Source organism: Nannospalax galili, unplaced genomic scaffold (assembly GCF_000622305.1).
Source record: "Nannospalax galili isolate Female #2095 unplaced genomic scaffold, S.galili_v1.0 scaffold161, whole genome shotgun sequence".
Taxonomy (NCBI): Eukaryota; Metazoa; Chordata; class Mammalia; order Rodentia; family Spalacidae; genus Nannospalax; species Nannospalax galili.
The window spans coordinates 7,598,384-7,620,532 of NW_008348586.1; the positions used below are offsets into that span (position 1 = coordinate 7,598,384).

At 40.2% G+C, this 22,149-nt stretch overlaps 1 protein-coding gene across 4 annotated transcripts in view; it reads right to left on the minus strand.

Moving 5' to 3' along the window:
• The window catches only part of Sorcs1 (sortilin related VPS10 domain containing receptor 1), a 561,958-nt gene that overhangs the window by 350,388 nt on the left and 189,421 nt on the right, over positions 1-22,149 (minus strand). For all 4 annotated transcript variants that reach the window (XM_008845715.3, XM_008845714.2, XM_008845713.3 and 1 more), the window contains exon 2: positions 8,490-8,557. In XM_008845715.3, the coding sequence (XP_008843937.1) occupies positions 8,490-8,557 (68 nt within the window). The remainder of the gene's footprint in view (positions 1-8,489; positions 8,558-22,149) is intronic.

Here is a 22,149-nt window from a genome sequence, read left to right on the forward strand (position 1 = left end):
TCTTCCTTGTAATGCCTAGTTTTTGTCAATTTGACACAAACTAGTGACACCTATGAAGGGAGACCCTTCTTTGAGTAATTTCCTCTATCAGACTGGGCTGTGGATTTTCCAGTGGGACATTTTCTCCATTACTCATTGATGTAGGAGGGTCCAAGCTTTGCTGTGGATGGTGCCATACCTAAGCAGGTGGCCTTGGAGCTTTATAAGACAGTAGCTGAGCAAGCCAGGAGGAAGGAAGCCAGTAGGCAGCATTCCTTCATGGTCTCTGCCTCAGTTCTTACCTCCAGGTTTCTTCACTGAACTCCTGCCTTGGCTTCCCTTGGTGATGGACTACATTGTGGAAGAGAGAGCCAAATAAACACTTTCTTCCTCAAGTTGCTTTTGGCCAGTGTTTTATCTTAGCAATTGAAAGCAGACTAGACCATAAATTGGTACCAGGAGTGGGATGTTGTTGTGATATATCTAACAATGTTTGTGTTTATGAAGATTGTGGAAACTTTTGGAACTTTGGACGGAAATGGTGCTGAGTGTTCAGAGTGTAAAGAGCTGTTGTGGGAGCCTGAAAGTTAAGAATGTTTATAGAAACACAGATGATGGAAGCCTGGCTCATGAAGGCTCTGGGGGAAGTTTGAGGATTCCTTAGAGAGTTTCTTGAGGCTGATCATGTGATATTTGAATTGAGAATTTTTTGGAAGTGAAACCTTCTGTGTTTTAATCCGACAGTAGGTGCTCTGGCTGAAAAAATCAGCTGTGATTAATCAGAGGCCAGAATCCCTGAGTAAAATCATCTGAGAAGTAGTTCCTCAAGATCAACACACAAAACCTGTGTTCCAGTGAGAAGTGAAAACTGTATCTCAAGGTGGAAGATGAATTTGGCAATGTGTAAGAGTCTCCCACGTTGGTACTTGCTTCTGAAGGAATAAAGGGGTCTTTGAGAGCAACTGAGGCTTGGCACGGTGAGAGGCAGTGCCAAGTTTCTGACAGTACAGTCTCATTTGCGATGGAGACTCCAGAATTTTGGAAATGCTAAGACAGTAGGGTGACCAGCAAAGACAGTAGCTTGTGTGGAGTGCAGCTGGCTTGAGCTTAGGAGACAAGCTGTGTGTGCTTCAGTTGGCAGAACGGAAGAAGTGAAGCTGCCCATACTTTTTGGAGCCCAGAGGAGCATGAGTTGGACCCAGATGTTGGACACTGAGCTTTCTATTGTTGTATTTGGGTTTCCCTTTAATCTGATTGTAACTATGCCTTGGTTCTTCCATTTTGAAATAAGAAAGCATTTGACTTAGTTTTAATTTATAAGATACATGGTTCAGAAACTTCAGATTTTTAAACAGAACTTAGATTTTTAAATTGTTGAAATTTTAAAGACTGTGGAAACTTTAGTATTGTACTTTATTTTATATTATCATATTAACTTATAGTCTTGGTGTTAAACAGGAAAGGTAAGGTCGAGGTTTAATAGTAATATGTTTGTGCATCAAGTTGACAAGGGGTCAGCTATGCTTGTCAGTTTTTGTCAACTTGACACAAACTGGATACGCCTTGGGAGAGGTAACCTGAATTGAGTAACTAACTCCATCAGAACAGTCTATGGGAATGTCTGTGAAGTATTGTCTTGATTGCTAGTTGATGTAGGAGGGCCCAGTCCACTGTAGACAGTGCCATCTGTGAGCAGTTGGGCCTGGGCTGAATAAACTGAGCAAGCCAGAAGGAAGCAAACCTGTAAGCAGCATTCCTTCCTTGAATTCCTGTATCAGCTTCCTTTGAAGATGGACTGTGATGTGGAAGTGTAAGCCAAATAAACTCTTTGCTCCACAAGTTACTTTTGGTCAGTGTTTTACCAATGCAATAGAAAACAAACTAAAACATTCCTGTTGGAGTGCAGCATCTTTGAAACACCCAAGATCATGTTGCTTTGTCTTTAAAAACATATTTCTTACAAACAAAGCATGAAGGTAAAATTTCAGGACATGGATAAATCTGTAGTGATTTGAATGCTTATGATCCTATAGGCTCATGGATTTGAACACCTGCTCTCCAATTGGTGGTGCTGTTGGGATAGGTTATGGAACTTTTAAGACATAGAACTTTCCTGGAGGAAGTACAACATTGGGGTCAGGCTTGGAGAGTTTTTAGCCTTATTCAACATTAAGCTTACATTCTCTTCTCTCAGCATGTACTTGACTACATGATCTCTCAGCTTCCTTCTCTGGCTTCTTGCTGCCATGCTTCCCTGCCACGATGGATGGACTCTTATCCCTCTTGAACAGTAAGCCAGATAAACACCTTTGTCTATAAGTTGCTTTTGAGCATGGTATTTTATCACAGTCATAGAAAAGTAACTAATACGAAGTTTAAAATCCCAACTTGGATTTTAGCAAACCTAATTCATTTCTTGACATATTGCTTCCAATAATAAAAAGTTCATTGATACTTAATATGAGCCAGGTTCTTTTGGTTGTGTGGAACAAACAAAGAGAAAATGAAGGCATGGTATTACTATTCATCACTAAGTTTTTGGGACAAAATCTCTAGACAAACAACTGAAGGTAAGAATTTACTTTGGTTCACAATTTAGAGATTTGAGTGGATGGTTGGCTGGCTCTATTGTTTTTAAGCAATAGAGAGACAGACCACCATGGAAGGGAGCATGTGTGTCTGTGTGTGTGTGTGTGTGTGTGTGTGTGTGTGTGTATGTGTGTGTGTTTATTTCCACTGAGCAGAGTGCTTGACGCAGAGCAGTGGTATAGTAGTTGTTTATTGAACTGAACTAAATAAATATGTATATAACCACCATTAGAAGACAAAGATACATCGTTGCTTTAATGAAGAAGAGACAATTGTCTTTGCATAGGGTATGTGTAAAGTCAGAAGGGCAGTGCATAGTGAGATAAACAAAAAATGTAGATGATGGTCTGCATCACCAGTGGTTAGGGAAATAGTCTTTAAAAGGCAGCTCAAAACATTATCTTCACCCACAACACTGGAGAAAATAATTATTGTCACTATTCAGTCCCAGTGAAACCTTAGAGACATTTTTGATTAATCATTGCTGGTGGATGTATTGTTCTCAAACTTTTTGAAAAATAACCCAGATACTTACATTATAAATGCATGCTTTAATACAGCAATATCATTTTCAGGACTCTTTGTTACTTTACAAAGATCAAAACACCAAAATATAAGGACACATTAGCAAATATATTTACTGAATAACTATACATATCATATACTGAAGAGACTGACTAAAGATGCCTCAGGAAGGTAAAGAAGAGTTAAGGGGCATAGACATTATGAAAACAGATTCAGGGTCCAGTTCATTCCAGCGTGCATAACCATTGAGCGAACTAACCTTTCTAAGCCTTTCTTCTCTCGTGTGGAAACTGGAGCTACCAATATGGTTTATTTTCTAAGATTGGTTCAAGAATGTATACAGAATATTTCCCAGCTCTCAATAAGCACTGTATAAGTTAATTAGCCACATTTTGTTTAATTCAATATGCAATATCCACATCATGGGATGTGACCCAATTTTAAATCTATTCATCTAAACAAATATTCACAATTTTTTGACAAGTCAAATAAACAGGCTGCCAGAGTCCAGTGAAGGGAATACACATATTTTCTTGAACAACTAAACACAAAAAAGCCCAAATAAAGGACAATATCTGTTGCCACTTTCAAATATGGTCCTAAGCATAAGAACAAAATTACCTATAACTGTTAAATCTCTGGAAACCTGGGGAGGGGGGAAGTAACACAATACCAACAGTTGTTTTTAATCTTCTGTACATTGTTTGCTCGTTATAATGAATGTTACTTATTTGGTTTAGAACAATAACAGCATGATTGGATAAAATAAACATGAAAGTCTATGAATCAAATGCAGTTCCATGTCACACACATATAGGAGGAAAGTAGAAGTTATAAAATTCAACATAATCCAGAACCTAAACGATCATGATCTAGATTCCTGCAGTATGTGTGTGTGTGTGTGTGTGTGTGTGTGTGTGTGTGTGTGTGTGTAAGAATGGCTAGCTCCTGCAAGTCTTGGGAGGATGTGCTCAACAGCAAGCACAGGTCTGAGCAGCAGCAACAAGTTTCTACACCACAAGGAATGCCTATGGAGAGAAATTATCACACATATCATCTTTAGGATGTGCATTTTTATTTCATAGCCTTGGATTTATACCTGAGTAAAAACTGGATTTTGTAAGAGGGAATATTTTTCATAGCAAGGGCTAACAATCTGACCCACACCACCTTCTACTGCCCCCCTACAGATGGAGTGGGAAAAGAGCAGCTTTCCATTCAGTGGTAGCTAATGACCATGGGGCTGGGAAGGCTCTGAGCCTTCATATCAGCCTCTTTAAGCAAAACCCCTGGAGCTGCCCACCAGTACAGACTAGATCACTGTGTAAGCACCCGATGAAATTATCTTACTTGCCCATTATAGCACTGCCTGGGAACATGGCTTGATAATCTGTCTCCAGAGAGCTGGCTACCAATGCAGAATCACTTGAAAAATTAGCTCCCCCGACATTTTAACCACATGTCCCACTGTACACAAAAGGGAAAGTTCTGCTGCTTGAAAAGTGCTCACTTTCAAGATGTGTTTGGAAACTGGCTAATGCCTTATGTGGGCCTGAGATCAGGACTCTGAACTTGACCAGCCTTATCAGTAAGCCTGTACAACAGAAGCATTACAAGTGTGTGCCCCTTTAAAACTGCACACTCACAGCTCCTTCAGATATGCCTAGGGCTTCCTTGCCAGCTAAGCCTCTCTCAGCAGAGTGCTGATTACACTGTACAAGAGGGAGAAAGATGAATAAAGATGAATATATTTCTTCTGAGATACTGTATCTTGATTTTGACATTTTATTTATCTCAACCTTTAAGCTGATCTTGCTTCACATGGTAAAACCAGTGCCCAACAAATCTCAAAGCTTAATCCACTAGCAGGTGGAGTTGGTTTTCAGGTGCAGTTAATTGTTCTGTGTCAGATCACCCTTTCCTCTCTGTTTGACTCCTGAACAAACAACAACACAACACAAAACAAAATCAGTAACGTGCTCCAGGATTAAGGTGTAATCAATGACAGCGCACACTGGGAGCGAAAGCTCATTAATTGGGTGCAATGGCAGCTTGTCATCCCTGCCTTATGGATCCAGAGACCTTTTAAGACGATAGAACATCAGTCCGACGTCAACTGCCTCTTGGTCTCCCACCTACTCCAATACCATGAGGACATTTGGCACTTACCTCTTTTGGTTATTCATCTGGTAAAACTTTCAGAGAATAAGGGCTCAACAGGATCAACAATGTTTGGATCTGGTTTTTGAACCTCTCTCAGTTGCTTAGTGTTTTTCCAGAGTAAAGAAATTCTGAAGAGCCACAGTATTTCAAAAAATTCTATTCCTTTTGTACATATACTATACATATGTAATTTACTATTCATGTTTGCATGTGTGTGTTATATGTGCATATGTGTGATGGGGAATATGTGTGAGCATGGTGTGCACATTATATATGGGCCCGAGGTCAACCATGGATATGTTCCAGTCACTTTTCACTTTATACTTTGAGATAGGGTTTCCCACTGAACTTGGAGCTCACTGATTCAGCTAGACTGGCTGGCTGACTGGTTAGCAAGACCCAGGGATCCTCCTGTTTCTGCTCCCTAGCAATGAGGATACAGGTGCACACTACCACACCTGGCTTTTGTATCTGAGTAGTAGGTATTGAACACAGGTCTTCGTACTTGTATGATGGGGACTTTACTGCCTGAACCATCTCCCCAGATGCAAAACATGAAATATATTCATTTGTTTGTTTAGATATTGAAATATCTACCAGGAGGCAGAGTTCCAGAAGACAGATAAATAATGAATGTATGTGTGCAGTCTAACACATCTGGGGTCTATGGGTTTCTACTTGAGCACATAATTAAAATGAATTAAAAGGATATAATAATACATCTCTAACACTAATCACCATGCCTGACATACAGTGAATGCTTAAATTTTTAAATTATTTTATTCTTATTTTATGTATGAGTGTTTTGCCTGCATGTATGTATGTGTACCATGAGCATACAATGCCTAAAGGGACATCTGATCCCCTGGAACTGGATTTATGGTGGGTTGTTTGTGGCCATGTTGGTGTTGGGAACTGAACTTGGGTCTTCTGGAAGAACAGACGGTGTTATTAACCACTGACTCATCTCTCCAGTTCCAATATATTTTATTATTGCTATATCACCATTATCAATAGCAGCATCACTATTATCATTAAATCAGGGAGATTCTGGGTTAACAAGTTCAAGTCTGGTTGATAAAACGTGCACATGAGCAAAACAGAGAAGCAACATTTCTTTCCTCTCTTTATTACAACATGGCACTCTGACAGCCTGTCTATTTAAATTAGAATATCTTCTTCTGGGACCTAATAGTTCTGAGTGGCTGATTGAGCATCTTATTGAATAGAACTGTGTAAGGCAGGTTACACATCGTTCTATTTTCCTCTCCTCACCTCCTGACATCAGCTATGGCTAGATCTTGTTTTTTTATAACCAGTGGTGCCATGAAGGTATCTTGAAGATGCTCTTGGGTCATAGATGCATGCATTTTTTTTCATAGGTGAGTATTGTACAAAAAAAGTAAAATCTGGTACAGGAGAAAAAATGAGTCTGCACTTGGATATCTAGTGATGTCAGGCAGGGCTTAATTAGACAACTCAGAATCGTGAAATGCTCTCCTTCCATGATCCACATCTTCTACTTACCCACTCCTCCCCCTAACACCCTTTGGAGGTTCTCTAAACACTTAGTCTGGGAATCACATGGCACTCATTACTGTGACTCTCACCAAAGCTCATCTGAAATATTATAAATATCTTCCTCCACATTCTCTTCTGTTTAATAAATGACATTTTCAATAAGGTATGTGCTCTTCCCATAAAAATATTAAAAATAACCAGTTTGCAGTAGTACAAACCACCTGTAATACTTATCTCCAATGTATGACACACATAGAAATTGAGAAAAGGACATTAACTATTTACAGGCATGATGTGTACACACATTGAAAAGCCAGCAGGGCTTTCTCATGACCCTTCCCCATAGACACTGCTCTGTCTGAAGAGAAGCTTGATACTAATGGAACAGAACACGGTATCATTTTTATTTCATTAACCTCCTTCACTAAGAAAGGGAAATGACATTCTTTATATGCCTCATCAGGGAGAGAGAGAGAGAGAGAGAGAGAGAGAGAGAGAGAGAGAGAGAGAGAAGCAAGCTGAACCTGAGCTTCAGTGGTCTGCCATAACCTTTTCATGACCTTCTAGAATGTCTTTTCTACTGTGGCATGGAGACTCTGCTAAAAAGCCCTGCCCCTCGGAGACAAGGTTGCACATCTCTTAATCTTCCAATGTGCAGACTACACTGTTTATAACAGATGCATGCAGAGAAAGGTGGCTTTAATTCTTATAAATGTACATATATTAGAAGAAGCTATCAAGGAAGCACACACTTAATAATTCATGAAAATTCTGATCAAGGGCTACCGAATTTAAATAATAAAATAGGTGCTGAGCACTCAATGTGCTAAAGACTCCATGATTATGAAGGCTCCAACTAAGACGCCCAAACCTTCAGCAGCATCACTGCATAGTACCCTTGGCCTGTCTCTAGCCCTCTGGTAGACAAAGCTCCATATTCTCTCTGGCTCAGGGATTATCAGAGGAGCCGGGAGTAACCATTCAGAGGTAGTATGCTCCTGAATTCCAGGAACTGCTGAGGGCATGAGCACATGACCCAGGCTGGCAACATGACTGAGAAGGAAAACACATTGTATTTTTAACAAACAGTAAAACTGGAAGTGTTTGGGTCGGAGGACTATTCTGTCTTTGTTTTCAGACTGATAACACCCTAAAAACATCTTTGTTCCTGTATTGAGGTTTTTCTCCCTATAAATAATTCGCACTCATTCATTTGAAATAGTATTTTTGGTACACTCCATATGCATGAATCCCAGAGATAATACACACACACACACACACACACACACACACACACACGTGTGTGTGTGTGTGTCTGTGTGTCCCCTCCTGCATGCTGCTCAGGGGCTGAAGGACCATGGACAGCAAACTGGGAACAAGTTATACTTTAGACCCTGACCCTGGCAGACCTAGAGACTGCATGGATCCCTTCCACAATGGAACCCTGAGGCTCCTTTTTGACCATAAGTTTCCAGAGCAGTGAGAACCAAGGGAACCAAAAAGCATGAGCACAACATGATGACCAGACCCCAACAATTTTGCTCAGGCCTGCCTCGAGACAAAGTGCAGTCTATCTCTAGAGGTAACAGAATGAGCAGAAAGGAATGAATGCACATAATCAGGACATTCCCTCCAGGAAATGAGCTTCCAAGAGACAGCACTAGAAGAAACCATACTCGCACAGTAATTACTGGCTCAATTTATCTACGTACCTCCAAAGTGAGCTCTCGGTGATGCTCCCCAGGTTATAGTCGTAGAGCTTTGTCAAAATGAGAATCACCTAAGGGCAGAAGAGGAAATCATGGTTAGTCTCAAACAATTACGATCTCTTAGAACTGAAATGGCCCAGGGGAGGACTTAGGATTCCTTTAATGGACGCTTAACATAATTGAATGAATTGTTACTGCTTTGCTGCTCTGACTGGGGAAAGGTTGGTGGATGAATACCTCCAGTCAGGTGTCCTTACCACCTTCCTCCCTGTCATCCACAGCAAGGGCTACCTGCTACTCCATGCATTTTTTGCCCTGATGCACTTAACACTTTTGAGGAAGGTGGCAGAATTTTCAAATATGTTTTCTACAAGGTAGCCACTGATTAATGTTTAGGAAAGGTCAATGGAAAAGTTCTCAGCTCCCGTAACTGGGCCACATGGTACCATCTCCTAGATACCTTGAACTCCAATGTGTCCACCTGTTATGGCCATAGAGGGTAATACTCTCTCTCAGAAAGTGCTACTGTGAGGAGTAAAATCAGGCAGTGAATACAAATCACAGATAAATTAGCACAGGGGTCTTAAGCATTAGCTTCTTTCCTTTCTCCTCTGTGAACTTGGTTTAACTGGATTTTTTTTCCTGATTTCTAAATTCCTAAGAAAATGATAGGACAGATGTCACAAAACACCACAGAAGACTTAAGCAATAGCGTTTTTTTTTTTTTAGGATGTATGATTCTTGAGATTTCTACAATTTGGGGATGGGAGACTTTCCACAAGAAAGAATATTCAAAATTAAATTTCAGGACAAGTTCTGGAAGAGACAGCATAAAACTAAGGCATATCAAAAGCAAAGCTTCCTTAGCCTCACAGCAAAGGCCCCTCTGATTTGAAACCTCTTTCCAGTCTATCTCATGGGAAATCAAACTATTTACCTCATTCTTTTAAAACACAGGGAACATTTATTAAGAATCCAGGATTGTTTGTAATTCTAGACGAGAGCACAAAGAAATACAATGACGTTTGGGAGTCCGTGAACCAAAGATGACAAAACGCGCTCATGGAAGAAAACAGATATTTTGAGGAGCAGATCCCCCACATCTGGGTACTGATGAAGGTCGCATCCATCACAATAGTGTGAGAAGATGGCTTCTCAGGTACCTGCAGCAATGAACAAGGTCTTCCTGGTTTCCTGATGTACATGGCCATGCACATTTGCAGAGACTCAACAGATCAGGCTCCTCTGACCCTTGCTCTCCCTGCTCACACTTCTGACAAGAGGAAGGAATGTACTGAATCTGCTTATTGTTCCACTGAGGCTGATATTTTCCTCCGGGTCCCATAGTCTAGCCCTAGAACTTTTGGCCCAACCATAGTATTTCTCACTCTAGAAAACCACTGACATCAATTTCCTGAATTTTCTCCGACTGCTACAGCTAGCACAGAATATCCTAACCTTGATTTCTGAGGCAGTGGCTTCCCAAGCTTGCTGAATCCTTCCAAATTCCAAGCTGCTGACACAGTGCCTCATTGAGGAGGCAGGAACATCAGTGAACTGATCCTTAACTCTTCCCAGAAAGCAAACTAGGACTCTGTAACGTTAGATTTGCTCTAATGTTGAGGGACTGGAGAACTGTTTACCTAAAGTCTGGCAGAGATCTCTGAAGACCAATCCTCTAAGGCAGCTCTCCCTTAACCCACAGTACAGACTTTTTTTAACGATCTGTTCACAACTTGATTCTTTAGCAAGACATGAACATGTGTGAGGTGTGGGGCACCCTATGGATGCATCAGCTGGCATGCCATGCCTGTGGTGGGGGCATATGCTTAACAGATCTTTGTGCCAATTAAATCACTTTAAGTGCTAAATTTCAATCACCGTGATCCCAGGAACACTGATCAGTGGCAGCAGGGTGGCTGTTTGTTTGAAGACAGAGAATGATGCTGAAACTCCCCCTCAGTTTGACTTTGCTGAATAGGCCTATAAATCCCCCATCAAGAAAATGGGGGTATGGGAAGAAAGCATTTCTAGGTAGTTGCTCTCATGATACAATACAGCAGTAAACTAAATAAGGAAGTTCACCTGGTCACAGACTGTGGCTCCCATTCATCTGACAAGGGACTTCAGAGGTGTCCCAGAAAATGAACCCTTTAACCCACCATATAATGGTATGAACTTGTCCACCCACATACACAGCATTTGTATAAGCAATTTTCAGAACAAGTAGACAGAAAGGTGGAAATCTGTCCTCTGCATTGCCTTGCCCAGCTACTTAAACTAAATTATCAGTAATATGGTCCCACGGTTTATCAATACCATGCAAGAGAAGCATCCTTCGTAACGTTTCCCAGCATGTCTGTTTGAATCAGTCTAATCTTTCTGTTTTCAGAACCAAAGCAATAAGAAAGGGACTGCTAACCTTTGGTTAGGTTTTCAATCGATCATCCGAGGTCTCTCTTCCCTTCATTTTCCCCCTCTGGTGCTTGTGTGTGCATGAATGACCAACTTACTCCTGCATAGTTAAGTGATGCAACATTAAATCACAGTTGCTTCATTGTTTCTTTGTTATTTTCCTTTTCTGATTAGTCATACTATTAAATAGAATCAGCCCCTGTTAAAGGGTCTGTGATGGTTTGAATGTCCAAGTATTTGGACATTTTGTCCCCAGATGATGGTGCTGTTTTGGGAGGTTTTAGAAGGTGTGGCTATCCTGGAGGAAGCACGTCACTGGGGGTGGTCTTACAGAGTTCTTAAGCCTTCCAGATCTCCAGTTGCTCTGTTGCTTTGTGTGCCTGAGTGATGATGTGTGAGAGCTTAGCTTCTGCTCCAGCTACCTCCAGCTATCATGCCTCACTGTCATGATGGACTGTAATTCCCCTGGGACTTTAAGCTCAAATAAACGCTTCTTTCTGAAAATTGCTTTGGTCAGTGTTTCTATCACAGCAACAGAAAAGTGACTGATATAGTAATTGGTACCAGAGAGTGGGCTGTTAGCTATGAAGAACCTGACCATATGGGGTTTTGAAGAAATGTGGAAGACTTTGGAAGGTTGGGCTAGAAAAGTGGTTGATTGCTGTAAGCAGAGCTTAACAGGCCATTCTAGTAAACACCTGGAAGAAAGTAGTGCTGAGAACAATGTAGTTCCAGAGGGAAATAAGGACTTAACTAGCAATTGGGATATTTTGGCAAAGAGTCTGGATGGAGTCTGCCCACAGCCAAAAAGCTTGCCTGAGGCTAAGTTGAAAAGCCATGGACTAATTTCTCTGATGGAAGAAATTTCAAAACAGCCTAATGTAGAAATGGTGGTATGGCCATTAATGGTGAATATTATGCAGATCTACAGTGAAAGAGAGCAAATGGGGCAAAGAAATAAAGAATATACAGGATGGATTGAAAAAGAGCACTAGGAAGATTAATGTTGGAGGCCTGGGATGTGATAGAGAGGATCCCATTGATATAAAGTGATTAAGGAGATTAAAGTGATTAAGGAGAGGCCTAGAGATTCAAACTTAAACAATGGAGAGAGTGTCTCCAGGGCAAGACCACACCCAAGTGAAGCCTCCAATTTGTGAAAGGAAAAATCTGCAGGACAGCTGAAGAGAAAAGCTTCTAAAATGGATAAAGCAGGCTGGAGTCCACCCCAAACTTGCAGCCAGACTTGGCAGTGTGTTCACCTAGTGCTGGCTTTAGAGGCATGAAAGATGCAAGAGTGAAGGGGTCATCAGTTCTTCCTCTGCAGTTTCAGAGAGCCAGTGAAGCCTCCAATTTGTGAAAGGAAAAATCTGCAGGACAGCTGAAGAGAAAAGCTTCTAAAATGGATAAAGCAGGCTGGAGTCCACCCCAAACTTGCAGCCAGACTTGGCAGTGTGTTCACCTAGTGCTGGCTTTAGAGGCATGAAAGATGCAAGAGTGAAGGGGTCATCAGTTCTTCCTCTGCAGTTTCAGAGAGCCACTGAAACCAGGCAGCATGCAGCAGGGGTTCCCCTGCCTAGAGAAGGCCCTGATAGGCCAGTGTGAAGCTGTGAAGGTGAAGCTTTGTTGGCAATGGAGACCCCAAGAAGTTTGTGATGCCAGAGCTGTGAGGCATCTGCTAAGAAGACCTGCACACAGGGAGTGGTACCAGCCCAAGAGACAGATGTGTGTTGCACACAGCAAAGCTAGAGAGGCTGAGCCTTCTAAGCCTTTGAAGTAAAGTCCCAGAAGTTGGATGTGGAGCTACTGGATTTGGTGTTTGCCCTGATGGTTTTCAGTCTTGTTTTGGTCCGGTATTTCCTTCTATGCCTCCATTCCTCTTTTTTGGAATGGTAATGTGTATTCGGTTCCACTAAATGTTGGGAGTATGTAATTTGTCTTTTGATTTTATAGAGGCTTACAGTTAAGATATTTACCTGAGCCTCAGAAGAGACTTGGACTGTAGACTTTTAAATAGTATTGAGACTGATAATGACTATGGGGACTTTTAAAGTTGGACTAAATGTATTTTGCCTTTTATATAATGTACTTCTCTACCCAATGGTTGGGCGAGAGTTCTTTCTGAGTATTGGTAAAAAGAATTAATGTGGCAACAGTGTAACTTTACAAACAAGCAGTCTCCTTTATTCAAATTATTAGTCAGGTTAGAACTTTGCATATAATCATAGTTTTGTTAATATAAAAATGCAGTTTAGGGGCTGGGCATGGTGGCGTACACCTTTAATCCTACCACTCAGGAGGCAGAGGCAGGTGGATCTCTGTGAGTTCAAGGCCAGCCTGGTCTACATAGTGAGTTCCAAGACAGTGGGGCTACAGGGAGACCCTGTCTCAAAAAGACCCCCCCCAAAAAAAATGCAGTTTAGAAACAAAACCCCAAACATTGAAGGAAACCCCAGAACAACTTCCTAGAAATGCAATTCTGCACAGCATATATTTGCAAACTTGTCTTTACTGCTACAGTACAGAGGATGAAACTGTATTATCCTCTTTTTAAACAGGAGGATGGGAGTTTTATACTTATTTTATTAAAGCAAAAATAATTTTCCTTAATCATTCGCTAAATTAAAGAATTTTCTCCCACTGGAAGGGAAATAAAAGGTTGTGACTAGGTCCATGTATTCATTAGGACACCTGGCTTGGCCACTGACTTCCAGTACATCTAAGGGAAACCTTAGAAAATGGGGACATATCTATTCATTTTTCAGCTATCAATAATCTGCATTTTTTTTCCTGTGTGTCCAATGTGGAAACAAATCTGGAGAGAAGCAGGGTGTGCCTCAAGCTCCTAATGAGTGAATAACCTGGTCTGTGAGATGCTGAAGTGTCTTCCCTGATGTTTGATAGCTCCATATGCTAAATAATGCAGGTGAAGGCAGGGTATGGGTGGTCCATAAAGCAATGCTATTCAACCTTAGACTGGCAGAGGTTTCTGTAATTGTGGCACCTGAGGGGACCCCACAGAGATCCATTAACCAAGTGCTCAAAATTCCTTTCTCCTCAGGAAGACCATAGTTTGCCTCTGTTTAGAAAGCCTCACTGAAGATGCCAGAAGGCTGGAGCAAGACACAAGTCAGCTGCCTCCCTTTTTCCCCCACCAGCCTCAAGGGACCCTAGTTATCTGTTCATGGTCCCAGCTAAAAAGCCTCTCTTTCTGCTTACTGTAACAGCCTGCTAGAGAACATCTGGTTCGGTGCAAGACTGGAGCAAGTAGGACAGTGAACTATAAAAAGTCTTAAGTGATCTGAAGTTTGAAGGGTTAGATACAAAAGAGATGTTTGGGTTTTGGTTATCTTCTTTGTACTACAATTTTAGTAAAAAGAAGCAAACTAACAGTAGTACTTTTCCTTAAAATATTCATGTTCCAGACTGTATATTTGGTTCAGCAAGTATTAATGAACTTTTCAAATTAAACAGAAGTTTTCATTCTTTTGGGGAGTCATGAATCCTTTGAAAATTTTATCTGATAAAATCTACAGGCATAAAACAATGAATGTAACTTTAATGACATCATTGATCTTTTCTGAATCCTAAAAGGGTCATGAATTGAAGAAATCAGGACTTTTGTAATTCTGGGAAAAACAAAAGCTTTGTTCAGAAGAAAGAATTTTCAGCTTGAAAATTCTGCACATTTAATTCAATCCACATTTAGTAAGGCTTTCTAAAAAGCAGGGACAACAGAAACTTGTATTGTGAGGAAACAAGAGAAGAGTGAGAGTTGGTACCAGCCTCTCAGAGGTTTCATCCTTGTGGAAAAGAAACCAAGAGAAGAAATGTGAAGCAGGAGAAAAAATTTTCAAAAAAAAGCAAGCAAGTAGGGTATAATCACTAAAAGCCATTAGAAAAGGAAGCATTCTCTGAAAACGTGTGTGTGTGTGTGTGTGTGAGAGGGGGGGGGAGGGAGAGAGAGAGAAGGAGACGAGAGGCTGTATTTTAGGGAAAGGACTCTAAGAATAGCAGTATGGGTATGGAAGTCCAGAGAGCTTTGGGAGAAACAAGGACTCAGGTTAACCTACAGCTGAGAGCTGAGTAGGGGGCGTAAGATATCAGAATACAGAGATGGGCTTTAGCTTTTCCTGGAGGTCCCTGAGGATTAGTCCAGCAGTGACCTTTGCTGGAAAAGGAACAAAGTGATTGAATCAAAAGACCAGACTTGGTGTTCTGCTCTGGCTTCAATGTGAATAATAATGTCTTTAGTAGCAAAAAAAGATCCTTACAAGTGTTTCAAGCAATAAGGTTTTGTTATGTCTTGGAGAAGGAGGTTCAGGGTTGCTGCAATTCTGGAATTTTTTTTCTAATTTATTTATTTATTTTTTGATTTAATTATTTTTATTTTTTGTGTATGAGTGTTATGTCTACATAGGTATAAGTGCACCTGTGTCATGCAGTACATGCGGAAGACAGAAGAGGGTGTTAGATCCCCTAGAACTGGAGTTATGGATGGTTGTTAGCTGCAATGTGGGTGCTGGGATTTGAACCCGGGTCTTCTGGAATAACAGTCAGTGCTCTTAACTGCTGAGCCATCTCTCCAGCCCCTAGAATTAATTTTGTATGACAGTGTCATTAAAAACCCCAGGAATGTTCACTCTCCCTGACAGCATCAACACTAGTACTATTTGCTTTCATATCCACAAGCAGCCCCAATAGCTCCTCACACACAGGTTCAGCTGCATCCGGCCGGAACAGAAGAGTGTCTAGAAGACTGTGGCACTTTGCTTTCATTGCTGCTTTGTTTCTTACCTTTGGAGTAGGTTAGGGTTCTATGAATGTAACCAAACTACTTAGATGATTCCTATAAAACAGAAACAGTTCTTGTCTCATGGGTTCAGAGGGTTCATTTCATGATCAGTTAGTTTTCCTATGTAAGAGCCAGTGGCAAGACAGAGTACCACCACAACGCGTAGATGATGGAGCAAAGAGGTTGACCTCCTGGTAACCAGGAAGCCAAAGGAGAGGGTGGCCAGGCTCCTAATACCCTTGAAAAACAAGACCCTAGATCTAACTTCCTTTCCTAACTAAGCTCAGATTCCTAAAGGTTCTACCACTTTTCTACAGTACCAAATGCTGGGATTGAGCCTTTCATACATCCACACTTTGGGGACATTTAAGAGTCAAGTCATAAAAACAAGGAAATGTCATTCCCCAAATCTCTTCCTGGCAAATTCCTTCCTTTATCTTCATGCACGAAGATAAAGATGCATGCCCACACCCTGGCTGTGATGAAGACTTGGAGAATGAGGATCAGGTATGTCTCACTTTACAGTTCTATGGTAGTATGAATTGGGCTCTGCCAGCAAAGGAAATAATGGGAGTGGCTGCTCACTTGGTAACACCTAGGTTGTGATCTTTGGTGAGCCAATTGAATGCTCTACTGAATTTTCTTATTAATTATACTAATATTTAGTGGGTGTACTCTGTGTACATACAAATTTCAATATTAGGACATTTCAAGTCATTAGCTCACCTTTTCTTTGATGAGGAAATTTTGAGTCCATTTAAGATAAGTAAGTTAAATTTCTTATTTAAAAATATTTTATTTATTATTTCTATTTTATGTATATGAGTATGTTGCCTGCATGTATGTAAGTACACCTGTCTCGTGCAATGCCCATGGAAATCAGAAGAGAGCATCTCACTTCCCTGGAACTGAAGTTAAGGATGGTTGTTAGCTGACGTGCAGCTGCTGGGACTCAAACTTTGGTCATCTGCAAGAGTATCTCTCCAACCCCGTAACTTAAAATTCTAATCTAGTAAGTAGAGAACAAATCTGAGATCACATCCAGGCTCCTAACAACTGTGCATAGCTATCCACTAGGACAGAATGTATACCCTGAGTGTGACTATTGGCAGAGGCAATGGAGAACAACGGCAGTGCCCTTACCGTTTGCTCATTTCAAAAGCATTTTTTCAAACCATGGGCTGTCACACATGGTGACAGTCATAGAGTCCTTTCTAGTTCACATGTGCCTTCTCCCTCTCAGATCTGGAAAAAGTTTTACTTATAATGGGAAGATGTGGAATTTAACTCTTCATTGACTTCAAATCAATGGTAAGTTAGGGTCTTTTACCTTATTTCATTATTTCTAAAGTGTATGTGTGTATGTGTGTGTGTGTGTGTGTGTGTGTGTGTGTGTGTATTTCTGGGGATCAAATCCAGGACCTGGTACTTGTTACACAACTTAGCTTCATCTGCAATGCTTTGGGTCATTTTAAACTCAATTTTATTTTTAAACTTTTGGAATGTTAATGAAAATCCTCTTTAGGAGTTGGTCTTTTCATTTAACACCTCAGAGAATTTGGCTGAGTGCAGATCAGGGTTCTGAATCATGAATGTGCACACACCCATATGCAGACTCCTATAGGCCGTGTTATACTATTATTATCTAGGAAGATGTAAAGAAATGTGCAATTGCATTTCTTTTGACTCATCAAAGAGAAGAGGGTTCAATACTTGTTAAATTACATTGAAGCGCCCCAAAGGGAACATAGAAGGTTGATATGATGTGCTCACATGCGTGCGAATGTGTGTGCATGCACACACACACACACACACACACACACACACACGAAGGCCTCAGTCAGAAATAACCTAGTATATACAAACACAGCTAGAGAATTAACAAGCCATTGGAGGAGTGAAATTGATGTCGGGTGTGAGTCTATGCAGAAAGTGGTTAATACAGTGACCTTATATTTGCAGCAGCCCCTCCACACGCTAATGATTGTCTGTATGATATACTCTGTATGGTTCTGAAATTGAGTGAGTTAAACAGCTATTGCATCTCTTCTGCGGAACTTAAAATACAAGATAACCAATTCTGATGCTGCTGAGATAGGGATGTGCAGATAGCAGAGTGAACAACAGACAGGAGGGAACTATAACATGGCAAGAGCGCTTGGGAAAGTGCAAAACATTTATAGCAACTTTCTTGCATTCTTCCTATGAATCTATCCCCTGTAGTGCTGGAGGTCATCTGCAAATAAAACTTAAGGGAACAGTCCTCACAGCAACTGTGGAAGTGTCCCAGAAGCTGATGCTTGAGAAAACACAACTGATCAGGGCAGACTCCCTTAGCCTGTTGAAATACCAGGTTCTTCTCTTTCCCGACAAACAACAAAAGGCTTGTAAGAATAGACTCCCGGAGTCTAGTCCTCCAACAAGGTCTTTATATTGAGCAAACAAACCCAAGTTTATCAAATCCGCTTGATCTAAATTGTCTTTTGATAAAACAATTAAAAAACCAAGCAACAAAACACTGATGTTCTATTCTCCAAGTTGAGGGATTCTGTCAACTTAAAAGCATGTCTTCTCTCTAATGTCTATTAATGTCACAATATCAAACAAGAAAATCCGATGACTCATAAGTACTGTTTCTTCCTCCATACCTCTTCCCCCTCTTCCAAAAACATGTAACTATATCTAGTGCATAATGTTAGTCATTTCATATTCTTCTTCCTCTTGGTGAATTACTCTTCCCTAAATGATATACTATATAACATCCTCTATATAATATCCCCTATCTATATAACATCCCCTAACTATATAACATCCCCTAACTATATAACATGTACTATCTATATAATATCCCCTATTGATGAAATATTCCCATCTAAATTACACTGTCAATCTATGTAACATCCCCTACTCATAATTTCCCTCACTTACAAAATATCCTGTATCTATATAACATCCGTATTTTTATCTCATCCCTCATCTATATAACATTTCTGGTCTATATAACATTATCTATCTATATAACAACTCCTATCTATATAACATCCTCAATCTTTATCACACCCCCTACATTGAGTCAGAGAAATGTTGATACTAAAGTAAATGATAGATTTCCTAGGAAAAGACAAAAGATCTCTAACACTACAATCCCATAAAAGTACCAAAATAAAGCAACTGCTTAAACTATGAGAAAAATGTATATTTTAGACAAACTTCTCTACCTATGAGAAATAAAATCTTAAAAAATAAAATAGACTCAGATATCCAAAGTCAAATCTTCAAGGCATGAAAATCATTGGGTGTGGGGAGTAAGTAGAGAGAGGGAAGCAGAAAACTTACCATATCATTTGGAGAGCTAGAATTCAAGGAAATTGTGTGGACTCTCCTGCTCAAGCCTACAAATCATACACCTTGTTCTCATCCTCTATTCCCTTAGCACTTACAGGAGAAGGGACAGAACATGCAAAGCATTCTCCTTCATGTTAGCTCCTACTCAGATTAGGTGGGGTATGCTAAACATACAACATATACTTGTACATACCTTTAAATAATGAATTAAATCAAGTTATCAGGCACATAGCTGCAAACAGAAAATAATACAGAGAATTTTGTCTGAGAACATATTCCTTGAATCATTTGTCCTCTGGAACTCTATAAAATAAAGAAAGAGAGAGCAAAAGCTAGAGAGAGAGAGAGAGAGAGAGAGAGAGAGAGAGAGAGAGAGAGAGAGAGAGAGATTTGCTGGCTCTCCAATTATCCTCTGTCAGAATCATAGACTCTCTAAATTAAGTGTCTTCCTCTGTGAGCATGCCTACATAAGGTTAACACACCATTAAGCAGCAAACTGCATGCTAATAATGAGAGGCCTTTCTGTTCCTTTGCTTCTTGTCACCAAGAAGCTTTACCAAGCTTACTACCAAGAAACAGAGCAAAGCTTTCCCTTTCCACTTTCCCACCTTGGTTTTCACACTGTTATTCATGAGTCAGAAGAGGTTAACAGAATTCTAAAAGGTATTATTTTTCTAAGAACCATGTAAAGGGGCTGACGAGATGACTCAGTGGTTAAGAGCACTGGCTGCTCTTGAGGAGGACCTGAGCTTGGTTCTCAACACCCAGACAGCAGCTCACAAACCATCTGTAACCTCAATTCTAGGGAATCTGATGCCCTCTTTTGGCCTCTGCAAGCATTGCATGCACATGGTACCCTTTACATGCATGCAAGCAAAATACTCAAACACATAAAAATAAATATAATAAAGAAATGATTTATATATTACCGGAAGTGAATTCATAATAAAAAATATGCATACTGTGATGATGCAAGTGTCAGAACATGAATATCAGCATGACATTAGGATAAAAAGTGAAAATAGTACTAGATCATTTAGACATGATTTTTTTCTCTCTTGTTTGCCATTAAGAACAATAAAGAAAATCAGTCAGAATAAAGTATCAGAGATTAGTCATCTAAGCTAAAATCTAAACTTTTCCTTTTCTGTGGAAAAAAGTCAAGTTGTATTAAGGTAGAAAGAAAAACATTTCATACTCTTAAAATTTATAGCCAATAAACACTAGCAGTCAACTTAAAAAATACTGCATTTATTATTTTTATTTTATGTATATGTGTGTATTGCCAGCATGTATGTGAATGTACCCATGTCATGCAATGCCTACAAAGCTCAGAATAGGGTATCAGGTCCCCTGGAACTGAAGTTATAGATGGTCGTCAGCTGTGATGTGGGTGCTGGGAATAGAACCCAGGTACTCTGCAAGAGCAGCCAGTGCTCCTAACCACCAAGCAATCTCTTTATCCCAGCAATCAACTTTTAAATTAGATCTTTGCATTTTCTGAGTACTAAGGTGTTCTGGGACACAGTTTGCCTCAAAGAAAATTCAAAGCTTAAAATTTCTGGTACAAGGGGCTAGAGAGATGGCTCAGTTTTTGAAAACACTGGATGCTTATGCAAAGGACCTGGATTTGAATCCTGGCACCCTCGTTTTGTCTAAAAGTAGTAACTCCAGTTCTAGGGGAATATGACACCCTCTCTGACTTTAGTGGGCATTGTATGACACATGTGCAGTTACATACAGGCAACGCACTCATACATATAAAATGAAAATAATAAAAATATTTTTAAAATTTATGGCATGAAACAATAATTTAACATCTTAATGTATTAAGTAAAATATATTAATAGATAGCAAATAGTTATTTTGGGGACATTTTCACAGAAGAAGGAGTTTTGAATTGTTCCTCATTCTTTATTCACAGTACCAAGAGATACAGGATTCTAATTCTAAATCTTTACAACAGCATGTTTTTTATTATTTTAAAAGACGCAAGACAAAACTGGAAAATATCAGAAAGGTTGCCTTAATATGACCACCCCTTTGGTAAATGGCATTCTTTTAAAGAGCGAGCTACTGAAAGAGGGATACGTAAAAGTAAGGAATAATATCCCTCTATGTGTACTGATTTGGTGCATGAATCAGGCATTCTTATGCATAAGACTGGGGCAGGAGCAGATCTAGGAAGTTGAGCTAGAGAGACCTACAACTGCTCTGTGTAATATTAGGCACATGTGCAGGTTTTTCTGGGATGCAAGGTACAGGATTTAAGGCCTCTTAGGAAAATATTACAAAATTAAAAACGAATCCCCAGAATGAATATTTGTTACAACAAGAAATTAGACCACAAGAAATTATTAATGCCATCATGTTCCGTATTCTTTTCTTCAGAGAAGCCTTCAGGTGGATGAGCAGATATGAGTAAATAGAAATGCTTTCTGATGGCACCAGGTTTGCCTTCCCACCAGGAGTAATCTACAGCTCCCCAAACTCCCAGCATTCACGAAATCCTTTGCCCATGGGGTCCTTGAATCTTAAACTTCATTAGCTTCACTGTAAATTCACCTTCAGACAGGATTTCCCATTAGATGCTCATTAAGCCTTTTCAAAGGACCTATCCATTTTTACAGCCGTGCACCATGAATCAGGCAATATGGACTTGAGCCCAGACTCTGCTGCAAAACACCATGGCACCGACGAAGTCAATACACCTTTTCAGGCTCTCATTTTCTCCGTGGTTACACTGTTTGCTAGGACCTCTTCCTGCCCGAAAACCATTCAGTGCTAATACTTTGACTTACGCTAATCTTCAGGGTCCGTATTATTCACACCAATGAGGACGCTGCATCTTCCTTCACCTCATCATCCTTTTTTCCCCTCCTAGTATAACTAGTCCTTAACCTTCATGTAGACCTAACTCCCTCACTGAGATCTGGAAAACAGCAGCTCTCACAGTGACGGCTTCGGTGCTTCGGATGCTGCCCGCAGCTCTCCTGGTTTCTTCCACATTACTTTACGTGCCCACCACTAGACTTTTATGAAGGAAATCTTATGAGAGTTCTTCACCTTTTCAAATGACTAGGGCTGCTCACTGATGTTAAAATGAAG